This window comes from Trichomycterus rosablanca, chromosome 1, assembly GCF_030014385.1.
Source record: "Trichomycterus rosablanca isolate fTriRos1 chromosome 1, fTriRos1.hap1, whole genome shotgun sequence".
NCBI classification, from domain to species: domain Eukaryota; kingdom Metazoa; phylum Chordata; class Actinopteri; order Siluriformes; family Trichomycteridae; genus Trichomycterus; species Trichomycterus rosablanca.
Window position 1 is genome coordinate 77,195,578 of NC_085988.1, and position 25,716 is coordinate 77,221,293.

A 25,716-nucleotide genomic window follows, 5' to 3' on the forward strand; every position below is an offset into this window, starting at 1 on the left:
TACTCCTTTAAAAAGTAACTTAGTTACTTTATGGATTACTTGATTTTAAAAGTAACTAAGTTAGATTACAAGTTACTTTATTAGTTATATAATGCGGAATATTTCAAAGATATTCCTTTGCAATACTTTATCATTTGGCTGCCAACTTGTGTGTACTGATGAGACTCAATTGAATCCCAGAACATGCCAGTGTGAATGCATGGAAAACAAATTTTAATTTTCTTTCAAGAATATGATACAGACTGACCAACACTATTACGCTAAATCAGCATTGAAAATTGACTTTACTTTTAATAGCCTTCTACAATGCTGGAGCTTCTTAAAACGGAAGATTTTCTTTTAAATAGAAGTTTTATTTACCTGCTATTAAATTGTTTTCCAACAAAATCCGCCCAATTTGGCGGATAATCGCCCAATCTGGCAACACTGGAATGCGCAGAGCCAGCTGGCGCTTTTACTCGTAGCGCGCCACGAATACTACTAAATATTACTACTGTACTTCTGTAATGGTGTTGGTGGTTGACATTTATGTTGAGTGTATTACTGCACTGTTTTGGTGAAGAACTACTCATCTGAGGTGCGCTGCTCCTGCCTGCAGAAATGCTTCCGCAAAAAAAATTGCCGGCAAAGCGGTGGTGGGGGGGGGGGGGGGGGGGGGGGGGGGGGGGCCAGAGGGGTGGCCGGAGATTACTTTATGGTGGCCATGGCAACCAGTGGCCACCCCCTGGCTCCGCCCCTGCCAAGAAGAAAGCAAAAATATCTTTTCACTAAGGAAAATGACAAAAATAGTAACGCACAGTAACTTGGATAAGTAACTTTAATCTGATTACTGGATTGGAAATAGTAACGCGTTAGATTACTCGTTACTGAAAAATGTGGTCAGATTAGAGTAACGCGTTACTAAGTAACGCGTTACAGACCATCAGTGGTGGTGATCCCACCAGTCAGAAAGACTGGATTCATTGCAGCAATACACAGTGAACTTGGCAACACACAAACACACGCACACACACACACACACACACACACATAAAGGTCAGTTTTGTATACATTCAACAGTCAGCAACTTTTGGGAAATGAAAAGAAGAAGAACATACAGATGCATTAAAAACACTGACTGAAATCAAGGATCAAACCCACATTCAGGAAGTTGTACAGTGTATGTGTTTGTCATATAATAATTAGTGTTGGTTTTCTGAAACAATGACAAAATCTGTTGGGTCAAAAATATACATACAGCAACCTAGATATCAATTTGGTGATGTAGTAAGTTAAAAAAATTTTTAATTTATTTTAGTGGCATGATTGACTATAGTTTAAGAGTTCTTTGTGTTCATATAAATAGGGCTAGCTTGACTCCACCCATTACAAAAAAAATATATTAAAAGGGGTCTCTTGGCTAATCTCAGCCATAAATCCTAAACTGTTGCTTTATGCTAAAGGGAAATTCATCCAGATTGCCTGATGTGATCTAAGAACCCTAAAAAAACAGGTCTGTCATGAATAAGAAGCCTCTGTGATTAGCAACAAACTTTAATCAAGCTTTAAGGTACCATTTTTTTGGAGCAGAGACTTCTTGTATTTACATAATCCTCTAAGTTTATTGTGATCTAAAGGTCACCTGACTGTGGACAGTGACACCTGTGTTTCGGCAGTTTCATTTTTATTTTTGGTTTTCAAATTAGATTTGGACAAAACTTTTTTCACCAAAAAAAGTATTCACCATCCAAATCATTGAATTCAGGTGTTCCAATCACTTCCATGGCCACAGGTGTATAAAGTTTGGTGTGGAAGGACTTGACTGGCCTGCACAGAGTCCTGACCTTAACCCGATAGAACACCTTTGGGATGAATTAGAGCGGAGACTGTGAGCCAGGCCTTCTTGTCCAACATCACTGTCTGACCTCACAAATACGCTTCTGGAAGAATGGTCAAAAATTCCCATAAACACACTCCTAAACCTTGTGGAAAGCCTTCCCAGAAGAGTTGAAGCTGTTATAGCTGCAAAGGGTGGGCCGAAATCATATTAAACCCTATGGATTAAGAATGGGATGTCACTCAAATTCATATGCGTGTAAAGGCAGACGAGCGAATACTTTTGGCAATTTAGTGTATTAACAATCTATTTTGCTGTATGTTTACTGTATTTGTTAGAAATACTAGAATTTGAAAAATGTCTTTAAAATTCTTTTTTCAGAAAACCAACAATAAACAAAAGAACTCGGGGGCTTGGGTGGCGCAGAGGTTTAACACATTAGCACGTCACTATATGAGTTAGAATTTTAGCAGAGTCACTGAGCTGGCCGGGTGTACACACAAACACAGTTGGCTGTGTCTGAGGGGGGAAATTTGGACAGGGTCTTTTTCCGCTGCGATATGGGATATCTGGGACTGTTCCGGGCACCTGAGTGAGTGGATGGAGGGGGGTGTACATGGAGAATTGCATGTCTCTCCATATGCGATACAGCACTGGAAAGTGATGTGGTGATAAGATGAGATGAGATAAGATAAAATAAGATAATCTTTTATTAGTCCCACAGTGGGGAAATTCACAGTGTTACAGCAGCGAAGGGATAGCAAGGCACTCAGTACAAAAAATAGACAAATAAACAGTGCAGTGTATAACATAATACGGTGTACATAACATAATATGTATTCACATAATATGTATGTATAATATGTAATATTATACATATTATGTATGATATGTAATAAATATGTGTTATGTGTAGGGCTCTCGGTAATTGCTTTAATTAACACGATTAACACGTTAAAATTTTAATTGCGAGGAAAAAAATTAATCAAGATTAAAAATTTTAATCGAACGATTTTTATTGGGCTATGTTTGTGACACGTAAATATGTGTCTCTGTGGTAATTCGCGCTGCTTTAACACAGCAACATTGTGTTTATACCTGGGGTCATTCTATAATTTGGGGTACATTTCACATCACCAAAAAAGTACAAAAACAATGTTCTCTCTCAATAGAACAATCAGTGGTTCAAGTTAATATATTCCTTTAGTGTAACATATCCACTATTTGCAAAGCTTAAACATTCATTTTTTTTTTTTTTTTTTTTAAAGGGACAGTAGATGTCCCTTTAAATCATTGAATTTTTGGTTTTCAAATTAGATTTGGACAAAACTTTTTTCACCAAAAAAAGTATTCACCATCCAAATCATTGAATTCAGGTGTTCCAATCACTTCCATGGCCACAGGTGTATAAAGTTTGGTGTGGAAGGACTTGACTGGCCTGCACAGAGTCCTGACCTTAACCCGATAGAACACCTTTGGGATGAATTAGAGCGGAGACTGTGAGCCAGGCCTTCTTGTCCAACATCACTGTCTGACCTCACAAATACGCTTCTGGAAGAATGGTCAAAAATTCCCATAAACACACTCCTAAACCTTGTGGAAAGCCTTCCCAGAAGAGTTGAAGCTGTTATAGCTGCAAAGGGTGGGCCGAAATCATATTAAACCCTATGGATTAAGAATGGGATGTCACTCAAATTCATATGCGTGTAAAGGCAGACGAGCGAATACTTTTGGCAATTTAGTGTATTAACAATCTATTTTGCTGTATGTTTACTGTATTTGTTAGAAATACTAGAATTTGAAAAATGTCTTTAAAATTCTTTTTTCAGAAAACCAACAATAAACAAAAGAACTCGGGGGCTTGGGTGGCGCAGAGGTTTAACACATTAGCACGTCACTATATGAGTTAGAATTTTAGCAGAGTCACTGAGCTGGCCGGGTGTACACACAAACACAGTTGGCTGTGTCTGAGGGGGGAAATTTGGACAGGGTCTTTTTCCGCTGCGATATGGGATATCTGGGACTGTTCCGGGCACCTGAGTGAGTGGATGGAGGGGGGTGTACATGGAGAATTGCATGTCTCTCCATATGCGATACAGCACTGGAAAGTGATGTGGTGATAAGATGAGATGAGATAAGATAAAATAAGATAATCTTTTATTAGTCCCACAGTGGGGAAATTCACAGTGTTACAGCAGCGAAGGGATAGCAAGGCACTCAGTACAAAAAATAGACAAATAAACAGTGCAGTGTATAACATAATACGGTGTACATAACATAATATGTATTCACATAATATGTATGTATAATATGTAATATTATACATATTATGTATGATATGTAATAAATATGTGTTATGTGTAGGGCTCTCGGTAATTGCTTTAATTAACACGATTAACACGTTAAAATTTTAATTGCGAGGAAAAAAATTAATCAAGATTAAAATTTTTAATCGAACGATTTTTATTGGGCTATGTTTGTGACACGTAAATATGTGTCTCTGTGGTAATTCGCGCTGCTTTAACACAGCAACATTGTGTTTATACCTGGGGTCATTCTATAATTTGGGGTACATTTCACATCACCAAAAAAGTACAAAAACAATGTTCTCTCTCAATAGAACAATCAGTGGTTCAAGTTAATATATTCCTTTAGTGTAACATATCCACTATTTGCAAAGCTTAAACATTCATTTTTTTTTTTTTTTTTTTTAAAGGGACAGTAGATGTAGACTACTAGGTAACTTAGGTGACAGGTAACATAGTTGACAATTTCCCTATTTTGACCCATAACTTCAGTGGTAGACCTTGCCTGGCTGACCACATGTCATTTCTTGAACAGAGTAATGTCTAATTTGAACATACATTTGAATTAAGATGATAAAAAAAAATTTAACCATGACGATGTATGTAACATAGTTGACGGTCAATTAATATACTCATTGACAATGTTCTATTATAGATAAAATATTTTTAAAAATAAGAGGACATTCACCACAGTTTGTTCAATATACCCTCCACAGAGATAAATGATCTCATGTAATGCTGGTCACATAGTTTTAGAACAAACCATTTTCAGTTGCTGAGTGGAGTTCTGTTAGTAACATAGTTGACAGAACTTTTGCGGACGTTAATAAATAAAGATATTTAAATTATTTAAAAGAGAAACTCAATTTAAAAAATATTATTTTTCTTAAGTATTTAAACTTTTGAAATAAATAAAAAAAATAGATGTTGTTGCCCTTAATGATTTTATTCATTATTTTAAAACCAAGGCACCCTCAACTTAAAAAACAGACACAGCAAAAACTGTTCATTTAGGAACATCATGACAAATTTCAAGCTAAATGAAGCATAGGATGCACATAATGTTTTTGTGATATTACAACATGTTTTCCATTAATAGGTAAAATATGACATTTTTAAAGAAAATAGTCAGAATAAATATAATTATTATCATTGGACATGGAATGTACCCCAAATTATAGAATGACTAACGAATTACTCGAGCTGCTGCTGCTGCTGCTACTTATTGCGAAATATCGGGTATTTTAAATAATAATTTTTGTTTTCAAAAAGCGTGAGAAATCATCACTAGACAAAATTAGTCATTAATTGACGCTTTAATATCATCTTCGGTTAAAGCACGCATTTGTCTGGTCGGGCATCTGCACGCACGGATACACGTTACAGGCAAAATGAGCTCAGACTCAGTCTAACTTTATTTCAGAGGAATTTGGATGGAAAGCACATGAACTGTACACGTCGTAAGGAACATCACAAACACTGGTGTTAAATGGATCGCAATGGACTGTAGACACTTTAACATAGTTAACAAAGTGGGTCGACAGGACGTTACACGTGTTGCATCTACTGTAGAAATGGTTCACTGTAGTACCCTGAGTGCCTATTTTCAGTGGCAGGGTTACGAACAGGAAAAGATCCTCACTTTTGCCAGATAATGTGAACAGACTTGTCATTTTAAATAACTGGCTGAAAGATGGGTAGCTGTTAACAACTCTATATAGACATTGGCTGGCTTTCTAAAAATAATTTAGATTTAATAATTTTATCATAATTGTATTTTTTTTTGGGTAAACATTTTCTCGCAATAAAAATGTGCATAACTGTTCAAATTTTGCTTACTTATTTTTTCCAGGCGATTAATCGCGATTAATTTGGTTCTTTAATCGCGATTAATCTTGATTACAAATTTTAATCGTATGACAGCTCAAGTAATATGTAATACATATTATGTATTTACATAATACGGTGTGGTTCAAGCAGCAGCAGATTAACAATCAGAAATGGGAAATGACTAGATTGTAAGATAAGGGGGGGACCATCTTGAACCAACAGAAAAACCAACTCACATTCATTAAAAGTTTTATGTGATTCAGTCATTCAATCAGAGAAGAAAAACAGTTACCAGATCCACTGACATGTGATGTATATGTGTATGTTTTACTGTACCTAGGTAAACACCCAGTTAACATGTACTACTCTGGGTGACGTAGTGGTGCAGCAGGTAGTGTAGGTTTTGTAAAGCTTAGAGTTCCATGGATTTCCTCCAGTCTCCTAAACCATGCCAGTAGTTCAAATAGCTTCTAATTTTTTGTCTTGTGTGTGTCATGGAGCAAGTCATGGAGTCATGGAGCAAGTATGTGGGTTATTGTTACTCTGTGACAGATTGTTGCCCTGTTCAGGGTGTTTTTCTGTTTTTTTTTCAGGGTTTGCTTCTGGGTATGGTTAGGATTAGGATCAGGCAGTTACTAAAGACAAATGAATAAATCAATGTTCTGTTCTGTCTGTACAGGGAACGTTTGGTTTCTCCCTCATTAAATACACACCCCTTAAATACAACAATGAGTATGTGTATCCTTGGTGGGGTTATGCAGTCGGCTGGCTCCTGGCTCTTTCCTCCATGCTCTGCATTCCTGTGTGCATGATCTACAAAATTCTCAGGACAGAAGGAACCCTAAAAGAGGTAAAATATTTATTTTAAATACTGTACACAAATCAGAGACTGTCTGCAATACAACTGTATTAAAAAGTGACCATTTTCTTCTTCTTTCTTTCCAGAGGATACAAACTTTGATCAGACCGTCCACAGATTTACCCAAAACCAGGAAGGAGCAGGTTAGTTTACTGGCTGTCTTTGCTCCAGAGGAATCAACTCCATGTAATAACAAAGACGGCTTACTGCCAGTTCATCAGATGGACACTAAATTATAGAGACTTCCTTTCTCTTCAAATTTTTTGGCATTTTTTCCCTAATTTTTTCTCCCAATATAGTCGTATCCAATTACCTGATTGCATTACACTTCCTCTCTACTGATGTTGATGTCCACCCTGGTTGAGGAGAGCCAAGACTGACACACGCCCCCTCTGACACGTGTGCAGTAGCCGACTGCATCTTTTCACCTGCACAAGGAGAGTTCATATGTGGATCAGCTTTGTGTACAGAGAGTACTTTGTGTACTTGATCAATGCATTATCCCTCGTCTCTGTGCAGGCACCATAAATCAGCCAGCAGAGGTCGTAAATGCATCAGTTATGAGATCCCGTCCTGCACCTCCCCCCCTTAACAACAGCCAATCGTTGTTCGTGTAGGCGCCCAGCCTGCCGGATGGCAGCTGAGATTCAAACCGACGTGTTCAAGATGTCAGCTCTGGTGTGCTAGGGTGTTTTACCGCTGTGCCACCTGAGCGCCCTCTTCCAATTTTTTTTATCAAATCTTCATCCAATGCATCTGTAGCACATCTGCAATTACCACAGACAATCATTTCAAAGAGCTTCTAGGTTATGAGAAAAGAAAAGAAAACTAGTTGTCTTAAAATTCACCTATAATAGAACCTTAAGGGCAGTTGGCAAGGGAATGCCCCAGGAAACACTGCCCAAAAGGCATAAAAAGCGGTGATCCATTTACGTACTTACTTAATGGGGACAATTGAAGTATCCGATCTCTCTTCTGCATTTAGAAGAAAACTAGAGTCCCTTTATCCACATAGAAACAAAATTGTATGTCGAAACTTGAAGATCCTGAGAATTTAATTTATGATCCCAGAATCCATGTTGCTGTGGGAACACCTGCACGACCTGCTGCACCACCGTTCTGATCAGCAACTGTATAACATGAATTAAAAACTGTTGAGTCTTTATGAGGTCTAGGGTTTACAAATTAAAATGTATTTCCTGTCACTTTTGGTGTGTGTTTTGTTTTCAGTACAGAATATGCTTGTCATTTGTTTACTTAATTTGTTTTATGTTTAACAGTGAAGCTAATATGAGTGAACCATCATGCTAGTTTCCATTGTAGCTATGTTTTTATGGATTCAAGCTTGATTAAAAAACATTTTGTTTTTACCTGTCATTTTGTGTTTTCATGTTATAAAATTAATATGAAGCTACATATACCAGCCAAAACCCAGACTTAAATAATATTGTGAAAATATCTGTGAAAAAGTCTGTGTATCAAGGCCAGAAACCATAGTAGAATGTGTGTGACCTTTGAGCCCTAAGACAGCATTACATGAGAAATAATCAAACTACTGTGTTAAATACAGCCACATAAGCTCGGGAGTACTTTAAAAAAACTGTTGTCACTTAACAGTGCATGTGCTTGAGTGGCCTGCCTGTAGTCCAGATCTGTATCCTATTAAAAATATAAGGCGCATCATGAACAGAAGAAGCAGACACTGGCGAGGAGCTGAAGTCTCGTATCAAGCAAGTGTAAGGAAAAAAAGGAAGGAAGGACGTCTCTCCGAACTCGATGAAAATGGTCAATCTTTATTACAAGAAGCAGTAGCAAGATACATGGATGTAACTTGGGATCAGCGGAGCTGGACTGAACATTTACTATATATGGAACCTAAATAATAAGGGCGGCACGGTGGCTAAGTGGCAAGTTTCTGCACTTTTATATTTTGGTTGGAAAAGATGAGTGTAGGAAGAGTAGTAGTTGGTCGTGTCTGAGAGACTGAGAGAGCTTATAGTCCGGATTATAGTCTGCACCATCTGATTTCCACCTTTTTGGACGCTCAAAGAAGCTTTACGGGGAAGAAGATCTTCATGTGATGATGATGTGAAAGCAGCGCCTCATCAGTGGCTACACGCTCAACCAATGTGCTTTTTTGCTGATGGCATTAAGATGGTATGACGCTGGGACAAATGCATCGAAAGGTGACTATGTAGAAAAGTGATGTCATTTGTTTTTGAAACCTTTTGAAGAACCCTCGTATATAGACACTTTGCCCCTCAAACTAGCTTCATGCAAGGACAGCAATGCTTGATTAGCTCTCGGTATAGTGAACTGCAATAACAAAAATGTTTGGCATTTATCACCTTGACTAGAAGAGGCAATTTTGTACTGTGGTTGGTGTTTGTCTGCATCAAGGTAGTTATGGTGGAAATGGGCAGTGTGAAAGTATTGGGACGTTGCTTAAAATGTAAAAACGACACTTAATCAGGGCATGAGTTTATGCATGAAATGTGTTTATGATGCTCTCCATGTCATGTTTTATATTAGGAAAATTACATGAGATAAACTAGCTGCTTACTAGGGGCCTAAAAGCCAAGGAAACCTACCAGGAGCAGTTCTGCTGGACAAGAATGTGTGACTTCCATAGAGGCGAATGACCAAATCCTGATGATGATTAAGGAGAAGAACATGCAATTAGTGCAATTATCTGCAATTAGTTTTACAAGGTACACTGCAAAAGCAGAGCATGGTGCAGCACAGCAACATAATTTTTGGCTCCACATGGGTTTACTTTAATAAGTACTCCAGTTTCCTCCCACCTTAAAAAATATAGAATTAATTTAATCTGTTTCTCCTATAATTTCTGCAATGCTTGCCATGTTTATGTGTATGAGTGAGGGCAGTGAGCGTCACCTAATATGTTTTAATTTGCCCAGTGACATCACATTAGCCACAGCTTGTAATGAGTGACTGGCTTTGTGTGTTTTAAAGGTAGCACGTGCAAGCTTCAGCCATTTGGATTAGTGGCTGCTGTATAATAGCATATGCAGTATATAGTTATTTCGGGGAATTGCTGATATATTTTTGTTGTGACTGCTCTTTCTTGTAAGGTCCTGGGTTCGATCCCCAGGCGGGGTGGTCCGGGTGCTTTCTGTGCTGAGTTTGCATGTTCTCCCCGTGTCTGCGTGGGTTTCCTCCGGGAGCTCCGGTTTCTTTCCACAGTCCAAAAAACATGCAGTCAAGTTAATTGGAGACACTGAATTGCCCTATAGGTGAGTGGGTGTGTGTGTGTGTGTGTGTATGTGTATCTGCCCTGCGATGGACTGGCTCCCCGTCCAGGGTGTTACTGTGTGCCTTGCACCCATTGAAAAGCTGGGATAGGATCCAGCACCCCCCTACACACACTGTCCATTTTATCAGCACCACTAACCATATAGAAGCACTTTGTAGTTCTACAATTACTGACTGTAGTCCATCTGTTTCTCCACATAATTGTTAGCCCCCTTTCATGCTGTTCTTCAATGGTCAGGACTCTCCCAGGACCACTACACAGTAGGTATTATTTAGGTGGTGGATCATTCTTAGCACTGCAGTGACACTGACATGGTGGTGGTGTGTTAGTGTGTGTTATGCTGGTATGAGTGGATAAGACACAGCAGCGCTGCTGGAGTTTTTAAACACCTCACTGTCACTGCTGGACTGAGAATAATCCACAAACCAAAAATATATCCAGCCAACAGCGCTCCGTGTGCAGCGTCCTGTGACCACTGATGAAGATCTCAAAGATGACCAACTCAAACAGCAGCAATAGATGAGCGATCGTCTCTGACTTTACATCTACAAGGTGGAACAACTAGGTAGGAGTGTCTAACAGAGTGGACAGTGAGTGGACACGGTACTTAAAAACTCCAGCAGCAACCAGCACAACACACACTAACACACCACCACCATGTCAGTGTCACTACAGTGCTGAGAATGATCCACCACCTAAATAATACCTGCTATGTGGTGGTCCTGAAGGCATGCAGAGAAACAGACAGACTACAGTCAGTAATTGTAGAACTACAAAGTGCTTCTATATGGTAAGTGAGCTGATAAAATGGACAGTGAGTGTAGAAACAAGAAGGTGGTTTTAATGTTATGGCTGATCGGTGTATATATATGACAAAAAAAAGGCATTCTTCTATAACTTACTACTGTCATACATTGTTGTTTTTTATTATAATGTATTAATTGTATTTATTTATTTTCGTAGGCACGAGCCAGAGTGGTAGAGAGAACAGAGAGGCGACACTCCCATAGGGAACCGTTGGAAAGGGGGCGGGACATATTTTCTGTGCAGCTTCCGGGTTGTGGAGCTCTGTATAGTTCCAAACATCCCATAGAGCCCCATTCATTTCCACTACTTATCAAGCATTTTTAGCTGTTTGTTGCTTTGTTTTAAAAAAATAATGAATTTGATGTCATTAATATACTTAATACTGTTATTGTTTAGCATTTGCTCAGCACTAAATGTTACATGTTTATCTTAATTAATAGGTATAACTGAATTTAGCTTAGTCAGCTAAGCTAAATTATTGACACGAGTCTTTTCACCTAAAATTGATTAATTAAAAGTTGATTAATCAAGAGTCTTGTTACAGAAATGATAATAAAACATCAGAGCCATAATAAATCATGCTACTTTTACTTTCATTCTTAAGTACATTTGAAGGTAAATTTAGTTTAGTACTTTAGTGGAGGTAAAGAGTATTTTTACTTTTATTACTACTTTTACTGGAGTAATATTTCACCTTGGATATTCTACTTCAACTCAACTACATGGTTTGTGTACCTTGTCCACCACTTACATTAGACAAAATGAACTAGTGCATATTAATTATGAATTACTTCATGTATTACATGTAGGAATAAATTATTACTTACTCATGAAATAAGACATGAATTAATGCTATTTCATGTACCTGCACTATAATGTTAAAGGTATTGGTACGGTAGTGTGTTTATGAATCTGTTCATTCAGTGCAGGTAAACCTTATGAATCCAGCCACATGGCTTAGTGTTTAACCAAAATGATTATTATTATGAATCCTCGGGAAAGTGAAGGGAGATTAGTTTATGTAAAAAACAAAACATAAAAAACTCTTTAATCTCTGTACTGTATATTGTCTCTACTACTTAATGATATCGCATTATGTAATGTATGCTAATATAATGTACTGTGTGTTAACAAGAACGACCTATTAAGTCATTATAAACATCAATCTTCCACTTCATATACCAAATTGATATTAAAGCAGATGCAGTAAATGTAAAGGCAGGTGAAAATACCCAGAAATTGTACAAATGTTTATTATTTAATGTTTAATATTTCACTCACTGCTGCCTGTCCCATATGAGAACATGACAGCGCCGGGTTTGTTTGGAACTATTGGAGGGTTACATGAACCACGTGACCGCGTGGCGGCGAGATCAAGGAGTGTCGCAACTCTCTCTATCTACGGCTCTGGCACGAGCCAGTAAACTAGCGTGAGCCAATCAGAACGCATCTCCAAGCTGCGCTCCAATCCGCGTTCTGATTGGCTGATTCTCCTCGTCCCGTTCAGCTTGACGTGAGTGAATTCTGCTGCTGGTATCCCAGAATGCAGTCGGCTCAGGGTGAGAGGAAAGATGGCGGAGGGAGGAGCGGCGGATTTGGAGACTCAGAGAGCAGAGGTCGCAGCGCTGCTTAAAACTCAGCTCCGGAAAGGGGACACATGGTGAGCGGTGATGTCCAGCATGTCCGCTGTTAGAGTAGTGTGTAGCGGGCTGTGTGCTCTTCTCTCACCGCCTGTATTTACTCTCAAATCTGCACGGCGGCCCGTGTTGACAGCTAGCTCGCCGGCTAACATGCTGATAGCAGAGTTGCTCTTTACCCCTCCGTTAGCTTTAATATCAGAATGTTTGTTGTTCTGTATTCAGTAGAACTCGAGTCTAACAACAGCACAAATAATTCACTTCATTATAGTTCAAAACTAAGTGTGGTGAATGATCCGGAGCTAAAACGCTGTAGTCATTAGCTAGTCAGCTAACGGTCGCTGCGTCTATCATGGGCAGTCAGGGCGGAGACCAGAGACTGTCAGCTGTCAAAAAAGCTCTCAGATCAACCAACCGAGACATGAAGCGTTCTCTTTACATGTGTAGATAAAGAAGCAAAATAAGTAGATTTACAGTGTTAAAAAGATACCAGACAGGGTAGACAAACAGGTGTCTGGACACCAAACACAACATCTATCTGTCTGTCTGTCTGTATATACACACAGTGTGGGTCAAAAGTCTGAGACCACCAGCAACAATGCTTCTATGATATATTTTCTGACTAAACCACAATGTTTTTATTGCATTTATTTATTTATTAGGATTTAAACGTCATGTTTCCACACTTTGGTTACATTGCTTACACAACATTCATCAGTTCGCAAGTTTTAATGTCAAACAAGACTAAGTGGGTAGCACTGTCGCCTCACAGCAAGAAGGTCCTGGGTTCGATCCGTGTCTGCGTGGGTTTCCTCCGGGTGCTCCGGTTTCCTCCCACAGTCCAAGGACGTGCAAGTGAGGTGAATTGGAGATACTAAATTGTCCATGACTGTGTTTGATATAACCTTGTAGCGTGTCGGAATCTTGTGTAATGAGTAACTATCGTTCCTGTCATGAATGTAACCAAAGTGTAAAACATGACGTTAAAATCCTAATAAACAAACAAACACACTTTGGTTACATTCATGACAGAAATGGTGGCTACTCATTACACAACATTTATCAGTTCACACGTTTTAATGTCAATCAAGTGGGCAGCACTGTCGCCTCACAGCAAGAAGGTCCTGGGTTCGATCCTCAGGTGGGGCGGTCCGGGTCCTTTCTGTGTGGGTTTCTTTCGGGTGCTCCGGTTTCCTCCCACAGTCCAAAGACATGCAAGTGGGGTGAATAAGAGTCACTAAATTGTCCATGACTGTGTTCGATATAACCTTGTGAACTGATGAGTCTTGTAATGTGTAATGAGTAACTACCGTTTCTGTCATGAATGTAACCAAAGAGTGTAAAACATGACGTTAAAATCTTAATAAAACAAAAACAAATAATATGAAACACAGTCATGGACAAATTTGTATCTTCTGGACTGTGGGAGGAAACCGGAGCTCCTGGATGAAAACCCACACAGCGACATGCAAACTCCACACAGAAAGGACCCGGACCACTTCACCTGGAGATCGAACCCAGGACCTTCTTGCTGTGACAGTTTGACAGTGCTACCCACTAAGCCTCCATGCTGCCCATTTTTGTTAGAAATTTTAAACATCAAAGCTGTGCAACCACATGCGGATCAAGAAGTCCTGACTGTCATGAACTTTTCTCCAGAGTCATTCTAGCTGAACGTCTTCTAGCATGTTTGAGGGTACTTGAAGACAGAATCCAAGCATTTAGTTGCATTCAGTTTTAAGCTACTTGTTGGCCTGTTATGGCAGCTTAAGTACATTGCATTACAGCAAAAAGAAAAAGGAACATACCAAATACTCCTAAGTTGTGAACATCTCAATTTAAAGACTCAACTTTTTAGTTGAATGAATATATTTACTTATAGAATATATTATTTGTCAAAACAAAAACCCAAAAATATTTTATTAAATTAGAATAGTTTTTACTAGTTGTCTCAGGCTTTTGGCCCTCTGTGTCTGTTTGTCTCTGTCTGTCTGTCTGTCTGTCTGTCTGTCTGTCTGCCTCTCTCTGTCAGTCTCTGTCTGTCTGCCTCTGTTAGTGTGTCAGTCTCTGCCTGTCTGACCGTCTCTGTCTGTCAGCCTCTGTCTGTCAGTCTCTGTCTGTCAGTCTCTGTCTGTCAGCCTCTATCTGTCAGCCTCTATCTGTCAGTCTCTTTCTGTCTGTCTCTTTCTGTCTGTCTCTTTGTCAGCCTCTATCTGTCAGTCTCTTTCTGTCTGTCTCTTTCTGTCTGTCTCTTTCTGTCTGTCTCTTTGTCAGCCTCTGTCTGTCTGTCTCTTTCTGTCTGTCTGTCTCTTTCTGTCTATCTCTTTCTGTCAGTCTCTTTCTGTCAGTCTCTTCCTGTCAGTCTCTTTCTGTCAGTCTCTTTCTGTCAGTCTCTTTCTGTCTGTCTCTTTCTGTCTGTCTCTTTCTGTCTGTCCGTCTCTGTCTGCCTCTGTCTGCCTCTGTCCGTCTCTGTCTGCCTCTGTCTGCCTCTGTCTGCCTGTCAGTCTCTGTCTGTCAGTCTCTGTCTGTCCGTCTCTGGCTGTCAGTCTCTTTCTGTCAGTCTCTTTCTGTCAGTCTCTTTCTGTCTGTCTCTTTCTGTCTGTCTCTGTCTGTCCGTCTCTGGCTGTCAGTCTCTTTCTGTCAGTCTCTTTCTGTCAGTCTCTTTCTGTCAGTCTCTTTCTGTCAGTCTCTTTCTGTCAGTCTCTTTCTGTCTGTCTGTCTCTGTCTGTCTCTGTCTGCCTTTGTCTGTCTGTCTGTCCGTCTCTGTCTGTCACTGTCTGTCAGTCTCTTTCTGTCTGTCTCTTTCTGTCTGTCTCTGTCTGTCCGTCTCTGGCTGTCAGTCTCTTTCTGTCAGTCTCTTTCTGTCTGTCCGTCTCTGTCTGTCACTGTCTGTCAGTCTCTCTTTGTGTGTCTGTCTTTATGTCTGTGTGAATCTCTGTGTCTTTGTTTTGTCTGTCTGACTGTCTGTGTGTTTATGTACCAACAGTCAAATGTAACAGTGATATTGTGATGTTGGAATGGTTTGTTACATCAGCGCTACATGCCATTACTTTGATTTTGTTGAACAATTTATGAAAGGTATGTGTCTGAGCTAACGTGAAATTTTGTTATGCAGCAAGGTAACAATTTAAAACAGGAAAGCAAATTGACATTTAAATGTCTGACAGAATCGAAGTCCTGCCCTGAACCTAATAAGGGTATTTTGAGCAGAGCATACCCATAAGCTTTATTTCTGTTAAGATGTGGGCTAAAATTCATCCAGAGTGATGTAAATAGTCAATTTTTCAAACTGTTCAGTTGCTTTAATGGCTCCAATAGGTTTTGACATGTTTTTGTATATTTTAGTTTTTCCTTTGCTTCCATCAGATTTGTCTGTCTGTATATTTCTGTTTTCAGTTGTTATACCTCATACGGTTATGTTTATTCTTTTGTGTTTGTTTGTCTGCTTGTCTGTTCCTTTGTTGTTTAATCAGTCTACATTTGTAATGCTTTAGATTGTATGTATTGTTGTCTGTGGTGTGGTGATTAAAACCAGACTGCAAGATGATATAGATAGATGGATAGATAGATACTTTATTCATCCCGAAGGAGATTTTTGAATGTGTCTGATGTGATTGAGACACATTCTAATGGAGAGACTTTTACATTTCTCTGCTTTTTCTGTTTAACTGTTAATTGTATTTTGAAGGCTCTGGAGCTCATAGAACACTGTCCATGTGATGCCACATTGGAAATAAATTTGTGTCTGCACATTTTCTAAATGTTCACTTGCCAAATATGCGACCAATCTTGCTTTAAGACTTTAAGCAAGTCAGCATTTTTTTACCTGCTACAACCAGTATGTCGGAATTACATCACTTTCATATGGCATCATCACACATCATGGTATTGTTTTAAGAGAACAGGGCCTTAAGGGCCATAAGTAGGCAAAACAGAGTTGCTATAAAGGAGCTATCTAGAGCTGTAAAGCATTGGTTGTTTGGATATGGATTAAATTCCTGAGCTGTATGCTGAAGCTACACAGTTTACAATGAGTGTTTTGCTTTCTTTGCCATGGTTCTCTTATTGAAAGACCTAAAAACATTTGTTCTTTGAAATTATTGTGTTATCTTAATTTATCATGCTGAACTGTGATGCATGTTTATGTATGGTGTTTTAATGAATCCAGATGTGAACAAGCAGACGTGACCTTTCTGTTTTATCTTCTAGGTACTTAATAGACAGTCACTGGTTTAAACAGTGGAAGAAGTATGTGGGCTTTGACAGTTGGGACAAGTACCAGATGGGAGATCAGAATGTCTACCCTGGACCGGTGGACAACTCAGGTCTCCTTAAAGGTAAGTTACATTTTGAGATGCATGCATTAAATGTGGTTGAAGCTTCAGCAGATTCATCTTGCATGTGTTTTTTTTTTTTTTTTTGTTCAGAATATTCAGATTATTCAGATTTCCTACTATAGAGGTCATTTTTTAAGAATATTATGTCAGCAAGGGCGTCCAACATAAAAACTGTGCTAATGCAGGTATGTGGGCCAGAATAATCCACTGTGGTGACCAAAAATCAATAAAAAATCTTTATTTTCCAAGGTATCCAGACAGTTCATTGATTATTTTGTAAAATTTTCTTTGACAGCAATTACAGCTGCATATTTTAGAAACGTCTCTACAAGCTTATGCTGTATTTAGGCAGTTTATCCCACTGTTCCCCCGTGTCTGCGTGGGTTTTTTCTGGGAACTCCGGTTTCCTCCCACAGTCCAAAAACATGCAAGTGAGGTAAATTGGAGATACAGAATTGTCCATGACTGTGTTTGATATTAAAGACATGAACTGATTAATCTTGTGTAACCAGTAACTACCTGTCCTGTCATGAATGTAACCAAAGTGTATAAAACATGATGTTAAAATTCTAATAAATAAATATTCCACTGTTCATGGTGGAGATACAAATTAGATGGTGAGTGTCTGTCAGCTGCCATCTTTGGGTTTCTCCACACATGCACAGTTTGGCTACCCTTGGTCAAATGCCATGTAATTTTTTTGCACTTTCTCCAATTTTCCTCCCAATCTAGTTGTATCCAGTTGCCTGACTGTATTCCACTTTTTATTGAGCTGTTTTGCAGCATACATGTGAACATGTTTTGTACCTAAATTCTTCTCCATTGAAACACTGAAAACTCTCCACACTACATTGCTTAAATGCTTGGTGGTTAAAAATTTTCCAATGTGTTTTTTTCTATTCTATGATATTGTTATCTAGGGTATTTATTTTCTGTTTGCATGATATTCATTAAAATTTAATAAAGAAATATAACATGTAAGTACAGGTTTAACATGAGCTGTGATGTATTCTTGTTCTAATGCTTATTCTCCGACACGATTAGCACCCATTTCAAATTCTACATATATTCTTTAAGGTGTTAATTCTCAGTTGGGGTAGCAGTTATGATAAATGCATTCTGTCTCATTCCTCCTATGTAACATGATTGTCCATGAAAATGTTTGCCACACATCTGACCACTACCTGCTTGTCTGTGTAATCTTAGATGGTGATGTTCTTGCCATTAAGGAGCACCTTATCGATGAATTGGATTACATCCTCGTGCCTACTGAGGGCTGGAATAAGTTAGTCAGTTGGTATGGGCTGACTGAAGGCCAGGAACCAATCGCCCGGATGGTAGGTCTGCTTTTTTTCCTTTTTAAAAATAGTACATTTATTTATCAGACAAACAACTGAGCTGAGCAACAACTGACGGTCACTCAGGGACAGGGACAGTTGTGCCCTAGTGGTTAAGGTACTGGACTAGTAAGCCAAAGGTTGCTGGTTCAAGCCCCACCACTGCCAGGCGGACACTGTTGTGCCCCTGAGCAAGGTCCCTAACCCTCAATTGCTTAGATCAGTGGTTCTCAAACTTTTTAGACCGAGTACCACCCATTATCAAACCAAAACTTCCAAGTACCACCTAGGTTTCTCATCACAGAACCACATATGGCACAAATTAATTAGGTGTGTGTGTGTGTGTGTGTGTTTATATATATATATATATATATATATATATATATATATATATATATATATATGTGTGTGTGTGTGTGTGTGTGTGTGTGTGTGTGTGTGTGTGTGTGTGTGTGTGATGGGAATTATGGCTTCTCGACGGGAGCCGGATCTTTTGGCTCGGTTCCTTTCAAAGAGCCGTTCAAAGAGTGACTCATCGCGCTACTAGGTAAACTATAAGACACGCCCTATATTAACATAAATGTAGGCCTAATTCAAACATCACTTAAATTAGAAAGCTTAATTTCAAAACTACAGGGAAGAGACAGACTGTGGTTGTATTTCATTAAGTTTCAGAAAAATCCTCTCTTGTATAGAGATGTGACTGTTTGTTTCTGCTTTAAAACATAAGCACAATGAAATAATCAGATTTAACAGAATTAAACAAGTTTATAGTTTATTTCTCAATTATTTGTCATTATACTACCAGCTCTCTGTGTGTGTGTGTGCTCGTGTGTGTGTTTCGCTCTCCGCGATACTGAAAGTGTTTCGGATTTGAATATCGACAATAAACAGCTTTTATTACAATTTACGATCAATTTCCTCTACTGATGCGAAGCTGAATGGGTGGATTACAGCCAATAAGAACTGTGCAGAAATAAATGACTCGGCTCCTTTCGTTCATTTCAAAGATCCGTTCAGTAGAATCGGATCGTTCGTGAGCGACCCATCACTAGTATATATGCAGTTACCACTGAGCATGTGAGTGAGTGCGCGTGTTTAGCGGAGCAGCCTTGTGATGTCAGGAACGAGATCAGTGAGCTTCAAACGCAGATCTGCTCTGACAAAAGCAAGAGAGCTACTGATAACTTTACTTATAACTTTACTGATAACTTTTTATTTATAATGATTTATACTGATTTTTTTATTTATAATTATTAAATGATTTATTTTTTCGTTGCATGTAATTACTTTCCCGAGATTATCTGGCGTACCACCTCGTGCTGCTTCACGTACCACCAGTGGTACGCGTACCACAGTTTGAGAACCACTGGCTTAGATAATATACTGTCACAGTACTGTAGGTCGCTTTGGATAAAAGTGTCTGCTAAATGCTGAAAATGTAAATGTAAATGCACTCAGTGGCAGCTCGGCAGAGCTTCGGTTTAAACCGCTAACCTTCACACTGGCAGTCCCAAGCCTTTACCATCCACAGAGACATATGTAATGACATGTTATATAAAAATATCACATTTTTAATTCAATCTTTGTGTCAAGTTGGCCATCCAAAACTTAAAAATCATGCTTTTGTACTTTTGTACTGTCAGTTAAGTAAAGGTGAAAGGTGGCACGGTGGGTAGCAGTGTTGCCTAACAGCAAGAAGGTCCTGAGTTTGATTCTCAGGTGAAGCTGTCCGGGTCCTTTCTGTGTGGAGTTTGCATGTTCTCCCTGTGTCTGTGTGGGTTTCTTCTGGGAGCTCTGGTTTGCTCCGACAGTCCAAAGACATGAAAGTGAGGTGAATTGAAGATACAAAATTGTCCATGACTGTGTGACTTTAAAAACTTGAACTGATGAATCTTGTGTAACCAGTAACTACCTGTCTTGTCATAAATGTAACCAAAGTGTAAAACATGACGTTAAAATCCTAATAAAAATAATTAAATAAGGGTGAACGAGTGAACAAATTAAAAATTTTTATAATCACAATTTATCGCGAATGTCCCAAGAGTCTGTGGAACAAATAGGTCTCATTTCATTTAATAGAACATTGTTTGTTGTATTTTTTCCTGAATTGCAGTGTTATATGGGTTGCGTAACAGTTTATTAGCATTTTTAAGAACTCTTAGAACTTTTCACATTCTGACGCTGCCATGTCCACTTTAGCCTTTGACACTTCTATTAGCACCCTTGCTGCTTCTTCAAATGTACCCAGTCATGGCATCATGGCTGCTTCTGGGGTGTCTTTCCGGCCTGTTCGTTCCTCCCCTTTTTGCCATGTAAGTCGCAGGGGGTATTGAGTGGCCGACGTGTTTCTATTTTCAGAGGGACTCTGGATGACTGAAATGCTACATGGAGCGATCCGCTAGGCACAACATGCAAGAGGTTTATTCTTTTTTTCTCCTTGATGAAATTGATTCTGCTCATGAATGGTGGTCGTCTGGAGTCTAGCTGTCGTCCTGGCCTTGATTTGGCCTGAAATTTAGATTTTTGGTTGCCTTGTTGTATAAAGGAGGAATGCTAACTGAGGTCAGAGAGGGAGTGAGTTAGAGAGTGCTAAAATAAGATCAAGTGTTTCAAGTGTTTGTATTTAGCTCAGTCCAGAGTTGTATCGGTCGTGCGGTTGGTTTATAGTTTTTGCCCCTGTACAAGATGGTAAGTGTGAACCAAGACAGAGGAAATTTCTTGTTCTGTTGTTTTATTGTGTGTGCTGCTAGGACCGTGGCTGTGTGAAATGAATAGCAGGCTACGCTTCAGCTGTCTCTGTGTTCGGTTGCTAAATTAAGAGTCTCTCATTTGCTTGTTACAACACACCGACTGCCATTATGACGTGCTAACCAGCATTCCCTGACTTCGCCTGATTCTCTCTGTTGTGGTTAACAACTGTTTGTTTGTTGAAACGGTTTCTATTTATTGTAGCTTATCTTGCTTTTCTTAAGTACACAGGGCGGCCACACACCCTGGACCAGTCTCCAGCATTCTGGAGTTTTGGGGGAAGACTTATTCATAGTAGTCTATAGTATAGGCCAATAGGTTTTGTGTTTTTCTACCACCCCTTTTTTCAAGCAAGCTATGCAAAATAATTGGCATGACAGTTTTTGGACTGTTTTGTTTCAGTTAACATTATGTGTGTAGAGCATTCAGGCTGCATTTACATGATATGTGACAAAACTGCACTTGTGTCGGCTCTGCCCTCGTTTTCTATGGAGTGAGAGGGTGCTGCGCTTCCCTAAGCGCCACGCATTGTGCAGATTTGGCTTGCGATATTTGCTGTATAATGTTCTCAAAGCTCAATCCGATTTGCCGTTGACCTTTTCAAACTGCTGCCAACAACAGGAATTGTTGCGATGACGGCAAATAAGTCAAAAGTCAAAGTTGTTTTATTGTCAATACTGCGATGTGTACAGGACATACAGAGGATTGGAATTGCGTTACTCTCAGACCCGTGGTGCAACACTAAACATTAATTAAACAATAATCCTAGAATAAAGCAATGAAATGGCTAGTTAAATTCATATTTCTACATTTTGTGTTCCAGTACTGTGACTCCTGTTAAAAAGATAATACCCGTCAACAAGGGATGTTGATGCTTAACCGGTAACCGACAAAGAAGTTGTCTTTAAATGTCATTAAAATGTGTCTCCAACAGCTGACAGTTGATTTGAATTGACAGCAGAGCTCCAGATTTCTCCAGAGTAAAAGTTCACACTACTGTTATTCACTCACCCTTAGTTCCTGTCAACACCTTGGGACCATATTTTGTTTCTCCAGAACATCCTGACTTCTATTTGGTTCTTCTGGCCTCTTGATGGCTTGTTCATTGTTCCTCTAATTGTGTTCATCCACCTAGTAGCTGGCCGTCCTCTTCCTCTTTTACTTTTAGGATTTTCAAGCATAATTGTCTGGGCTTGGAGTGAGAGGTTAGGTTTAATTTTGGTCGAGGATCAATTCATTAGTATTTTTTGCATTCTAGGTTCTCTCAAAAGTCTTTGCCAGCACTAAAGTTCAAAGCTGTTGGTATTATTCCTGTCCTGCTTTTTGATTGTTCAGCTTTCACATCTATAAGGAACCATATCAAAAAACGTAGTCTGAAGAAATCTGAAGATCTTTTCCACTTCATTTATTCTTGTTGGATTTTCTGACTGCTGGATCCTTTGGTGTTAATAATTGATCAAAATGGGCAAAATCTGTCCACTCGTGTAACATGTTCTCAATCAAATGTAAATGCGTTAGTCTTTTCAGTTGTCATGACTCCTGCCTTTTTTATTTTGAGCCGAAGTCCCATCTGTTTACTCTTTAACATAATTTGATTAGCACTTTATCCAAATCTTAAGAGTCTTAAAATCTTTCTGTTGTGGTTTATCGATTCCTCTGGCTTTCTTTCTTAGCAGTGATCTCAGGACCTGTCCTACTTTATCTTCAAGCACTGAAGGTTCTTCTTTGTAGTTGAGATTATCAGTCTTGACAACTGATGCTTTGTTTGTGGAGCTCTTCTGTGTATTAATTTCATTGTCATTTGATTATTGTTTGGTCAGTTATGGTTCGTCCTTGGACATCATTTATCGGTACAATTTTTATTTTAATGCATTTTCTCCCCTTTTCTCCCAATGTTTAGCGTGTCCAATTTTTACCCAATTGCGTTATGCTTCCTCTCTACTGGTGCTGACCCCCACCCATGATTGAGGAGAGCGAACTGACACGTGTGCAGTAGTCAACTGCATTTTTTTAACTGCACGAGGCGGGTTCATATGCGGATCAGTCTTGTGCACGGAAAGCCACACCCTGATCGCATTATTCCTCTACTCTGTGCAGACGCCATCAATCAGCCAGCAGAGGTCGTAATTGCATCAGTTATGAGGTCCCTATCTGGTTCTCTACCCTGTATGAACAACAGCTCTTCCCCTGGTGTCAGTTCGAACTTCATCATGAAACTTTTCAGCATCTGTTGTCTGTTGTTGGTCGTTAAGCCTGGATGCCTGTAATGTTGACTGGTTGTGCATGAAAATTTGTAGCATTAAATCTAGGCACAATACCATGAGAAGGCCATATATTAATAACAGCTTATTGCTTTGGTCAGAAGTGTTGCTTTTTAACATAGAGAGTAATTTATTGCTGAAGAAAAATGCTAATAAATAACAAATTTCTTTTTGCATTTTTAAATGTTTGATTATTATCTAAGCACCACGGGTCAATATTATTTTTTTCTACCACGGGTCAATATTATTTTTTTCTATAGCAAATGAGGTGGAAATATCTTAGAAAGTCAATGAAAACAGATTGTTGAAACAGTTGGATCAGAGCAAAGTGGTTGATTAAACTAAAACATTATAAAAATATAGTAATGTAAAGAAGGCCTGACAGGTCCTAGCAGTCACATTATAGACCTGAACCCTACCCTTATACCACCACCATGTTTACTCACACACATCAAAAATCCCAGGAGTTTAACAGCTTTAAATTAAAACCCATCCATCTGGCATCAACAGCCTGAGAGAATATTTTTTTTTTATTCATGTGGAAATTAATTGAATCTTTTAATCAGTGCTTTGTGCTTCTGCCATAGAACTGGTCATATAGGTAATTAAATAAATTAACAGGTGCACAGGTCTTTCTAATAAAGATACAAAGGTATCTTTAAATCACACTGAGTGCAGAAATGCAGAGAATCATGGGCAAACCTAATTTATAATCACACATTGTTTCAACAAATCACATCTCACACAGCATATATACATACATACATAATCATGTATGAATCAAACACACACTCCCACTGGAAAATATTAAAATTCATTTTGATGAGAGTTAGTGGTTAGTGTGTACATGCGAGTGTGATTATAAAATGTTAATGTGTTAGTAATTAAAGGGCGGAAGTTTCTAAGCTGCTGTGAATGCAGTGAAAAAAAGGTAGATGGAAGGTAGTAAAGAAAGTTTAACCGGACTAGTTAAAATGCTTTGGCTTAGGCTGTAATGTTGGGTTCAAATGAGCATTACTGATGAATTGTTCAATTCCATTGTTATGTGTACAGTTCTATCTCTACAATAAAGTTTTAATTGATTTGCTCTAGGCTGTTAAAATTTATTCTTTGTGTCATTTATTCATCGCAAATTACTTGATAAATAAGAGAAATATATATATTTTTTTATTCTACGAGAAAAAATGCAAGTTACGGCTTACCTGATTTGTAAAGAATTTTTGCAGTAAATACAGACTATCCAAATAACCAATGCCTATTTCCCATGTACATCTTTGTTGATTCTTCGTAGGTGGTTGAGCAGGGAATGTTTGTGAAGCACTGCAAAGTCGAGGTCTACCTCACAGAGCTGAAACTATGTGAAGACAGCAATATGGACAACGTCATCACAAGGCGCTTCAGTAAAGCGGACACAATAGGTACGTATTTGTCATTAAGCTTCTGGGTTGGAATGTGATTATGGCGTATGATTAATACGCAATAATGTGTTTGCACCATTGTTGATGTTTTTTTACCCTCCCCCCCTGTTCCCAATGTGATGATGCAAAGCACTAGCTAGCAAATACAAAAGACTGAAAGACTACGTGATGACTGAGCATTTTATCTTAAATTATGGAAAGAAATATTCACTTACCAGTTTCCTAGGGGAAATGGTGGCGCTGGTCATTCGGTCCTCATGATGGGTCTGTGGGCCTGGGAGAAGACACAGGGACAGGGGTGTACAGGTCAAACTGGAAGGACAAAAAGCTGTTAATGTTCTAATGCTGATAGGATATCTAACATGCATGTAAATAATGATAAGACGGTACTATCTAAATACTTAATATGTTTAGGTTGTGACTTTGGGATGTGTTTGTTTTCCTTAAGAATACCTGCATGTAATGCTGGTTTAGTCCAGAGGGTGGGGCTACAGGTATTTTAAAGAAAAGCTAGAGATTTGGAGGGGGCTGTGTTGGGTGATACGCTTTACTTTACGAGATACACTAAAGTTTCCCACTCGCACAGGAGCCTGGACTAGTGCATACATCAGAGGCAACAGGAAGAGTCCCCATCCGACCTTTCCTCTCTCAAACACAGGCAATTGTGTTTGTGTGGTTGGCCTGGATGGCGGCTCTGCTGAGATTTGAACACTAGTTCCTTAGACTGCAGCTGCACCACACAAGCTTTTGTTTAACAAAAACTGTTGAAAGCACTTCAGACTGAAAATGTAAAATGCACTATACACATAAACATTGTTATTCATTCCTGCTTTACATTCACACTTATGGCATTTAACACATGCTTTTATTTTAACAGTTGTGAGTGAATACAATACAAATACAGTAGACCCTTGAGTTACGAACGGTTTACCATATGAACATTTTGGGTTATGAACGATCTTTTTTAACTTAACGTACGAACAAATTTCAGATTGTGAACAGAACAGAAATTCGTGAAAACATGTGACATCATGTCAAGTTCCCTCCGACCGTCTCTCTCTCTCTCTCTCTCTCTCTCTC

The 25,716-nt window shown here is 38.9% G+C and overlaps 2 protein-coding genes across 5 annotated transcripts in view; both read left to right on the plus strand.

The window, feature by feature from the left end:
• The window catches only part of LOC134315742 (sodium- and chloride-dependent GABA transporter 2-like), a 29,050-nt gene extending 20,869 nt beyond the window's left edge, over positions 1–8,181 (plus strand). Inside the window, exons 14-15 of the mRNA XM_062996450.1 lie at positions 6,632–6,802; positions 6,898–8,181. Of these exons, the coding sequence (XP_062852520.1) occupies positions 6,632–6,802; positions 6,898–7,050 (324 nt within the window). The 3' untranslated portion in view covers positions 7,051–8,181. The remainder of the gene's footprint in view (positions 1–6,631; positions 6,803–6,897) is intronic.
• A 4,285-nt stretch (positions 8,182–12,466) lies between these two features.
• LOC134324865 (ubiquitin carboxyl-terminal hydrolase 15-like) overlaps positions 12,467–25,716 on the plus strand; it is a 55,442-nt gene continuing 42,192 nt past the window's right edge. For 3 of the 4 annotated variants that reach the window (XM_063006748.1, XM_063006756.1, XM_063006763.1), the window contains exons 1-4: positions 12,467–12,555; positions 16,742–16,869; positions 18,076–18,206; positions 24,510–24,636. In XM_063006748.1, the coding sequence (XP_062862818.1) occupies positions 12,467–12,555; positions 16,742–16,869; positions 18,076–18,206; positions 24,510–24,636 (475 nt within the window). Of the gene's footprint in view, positions 12,556–16,741; positions 16,870–18,075; positions 18,207–20,610; positions 20,628–24,509; positions 24,637–25,716 lie in introns of those variants that run through there. The other variant, XM_063006771.1, reaches the window with a different exon arrangement.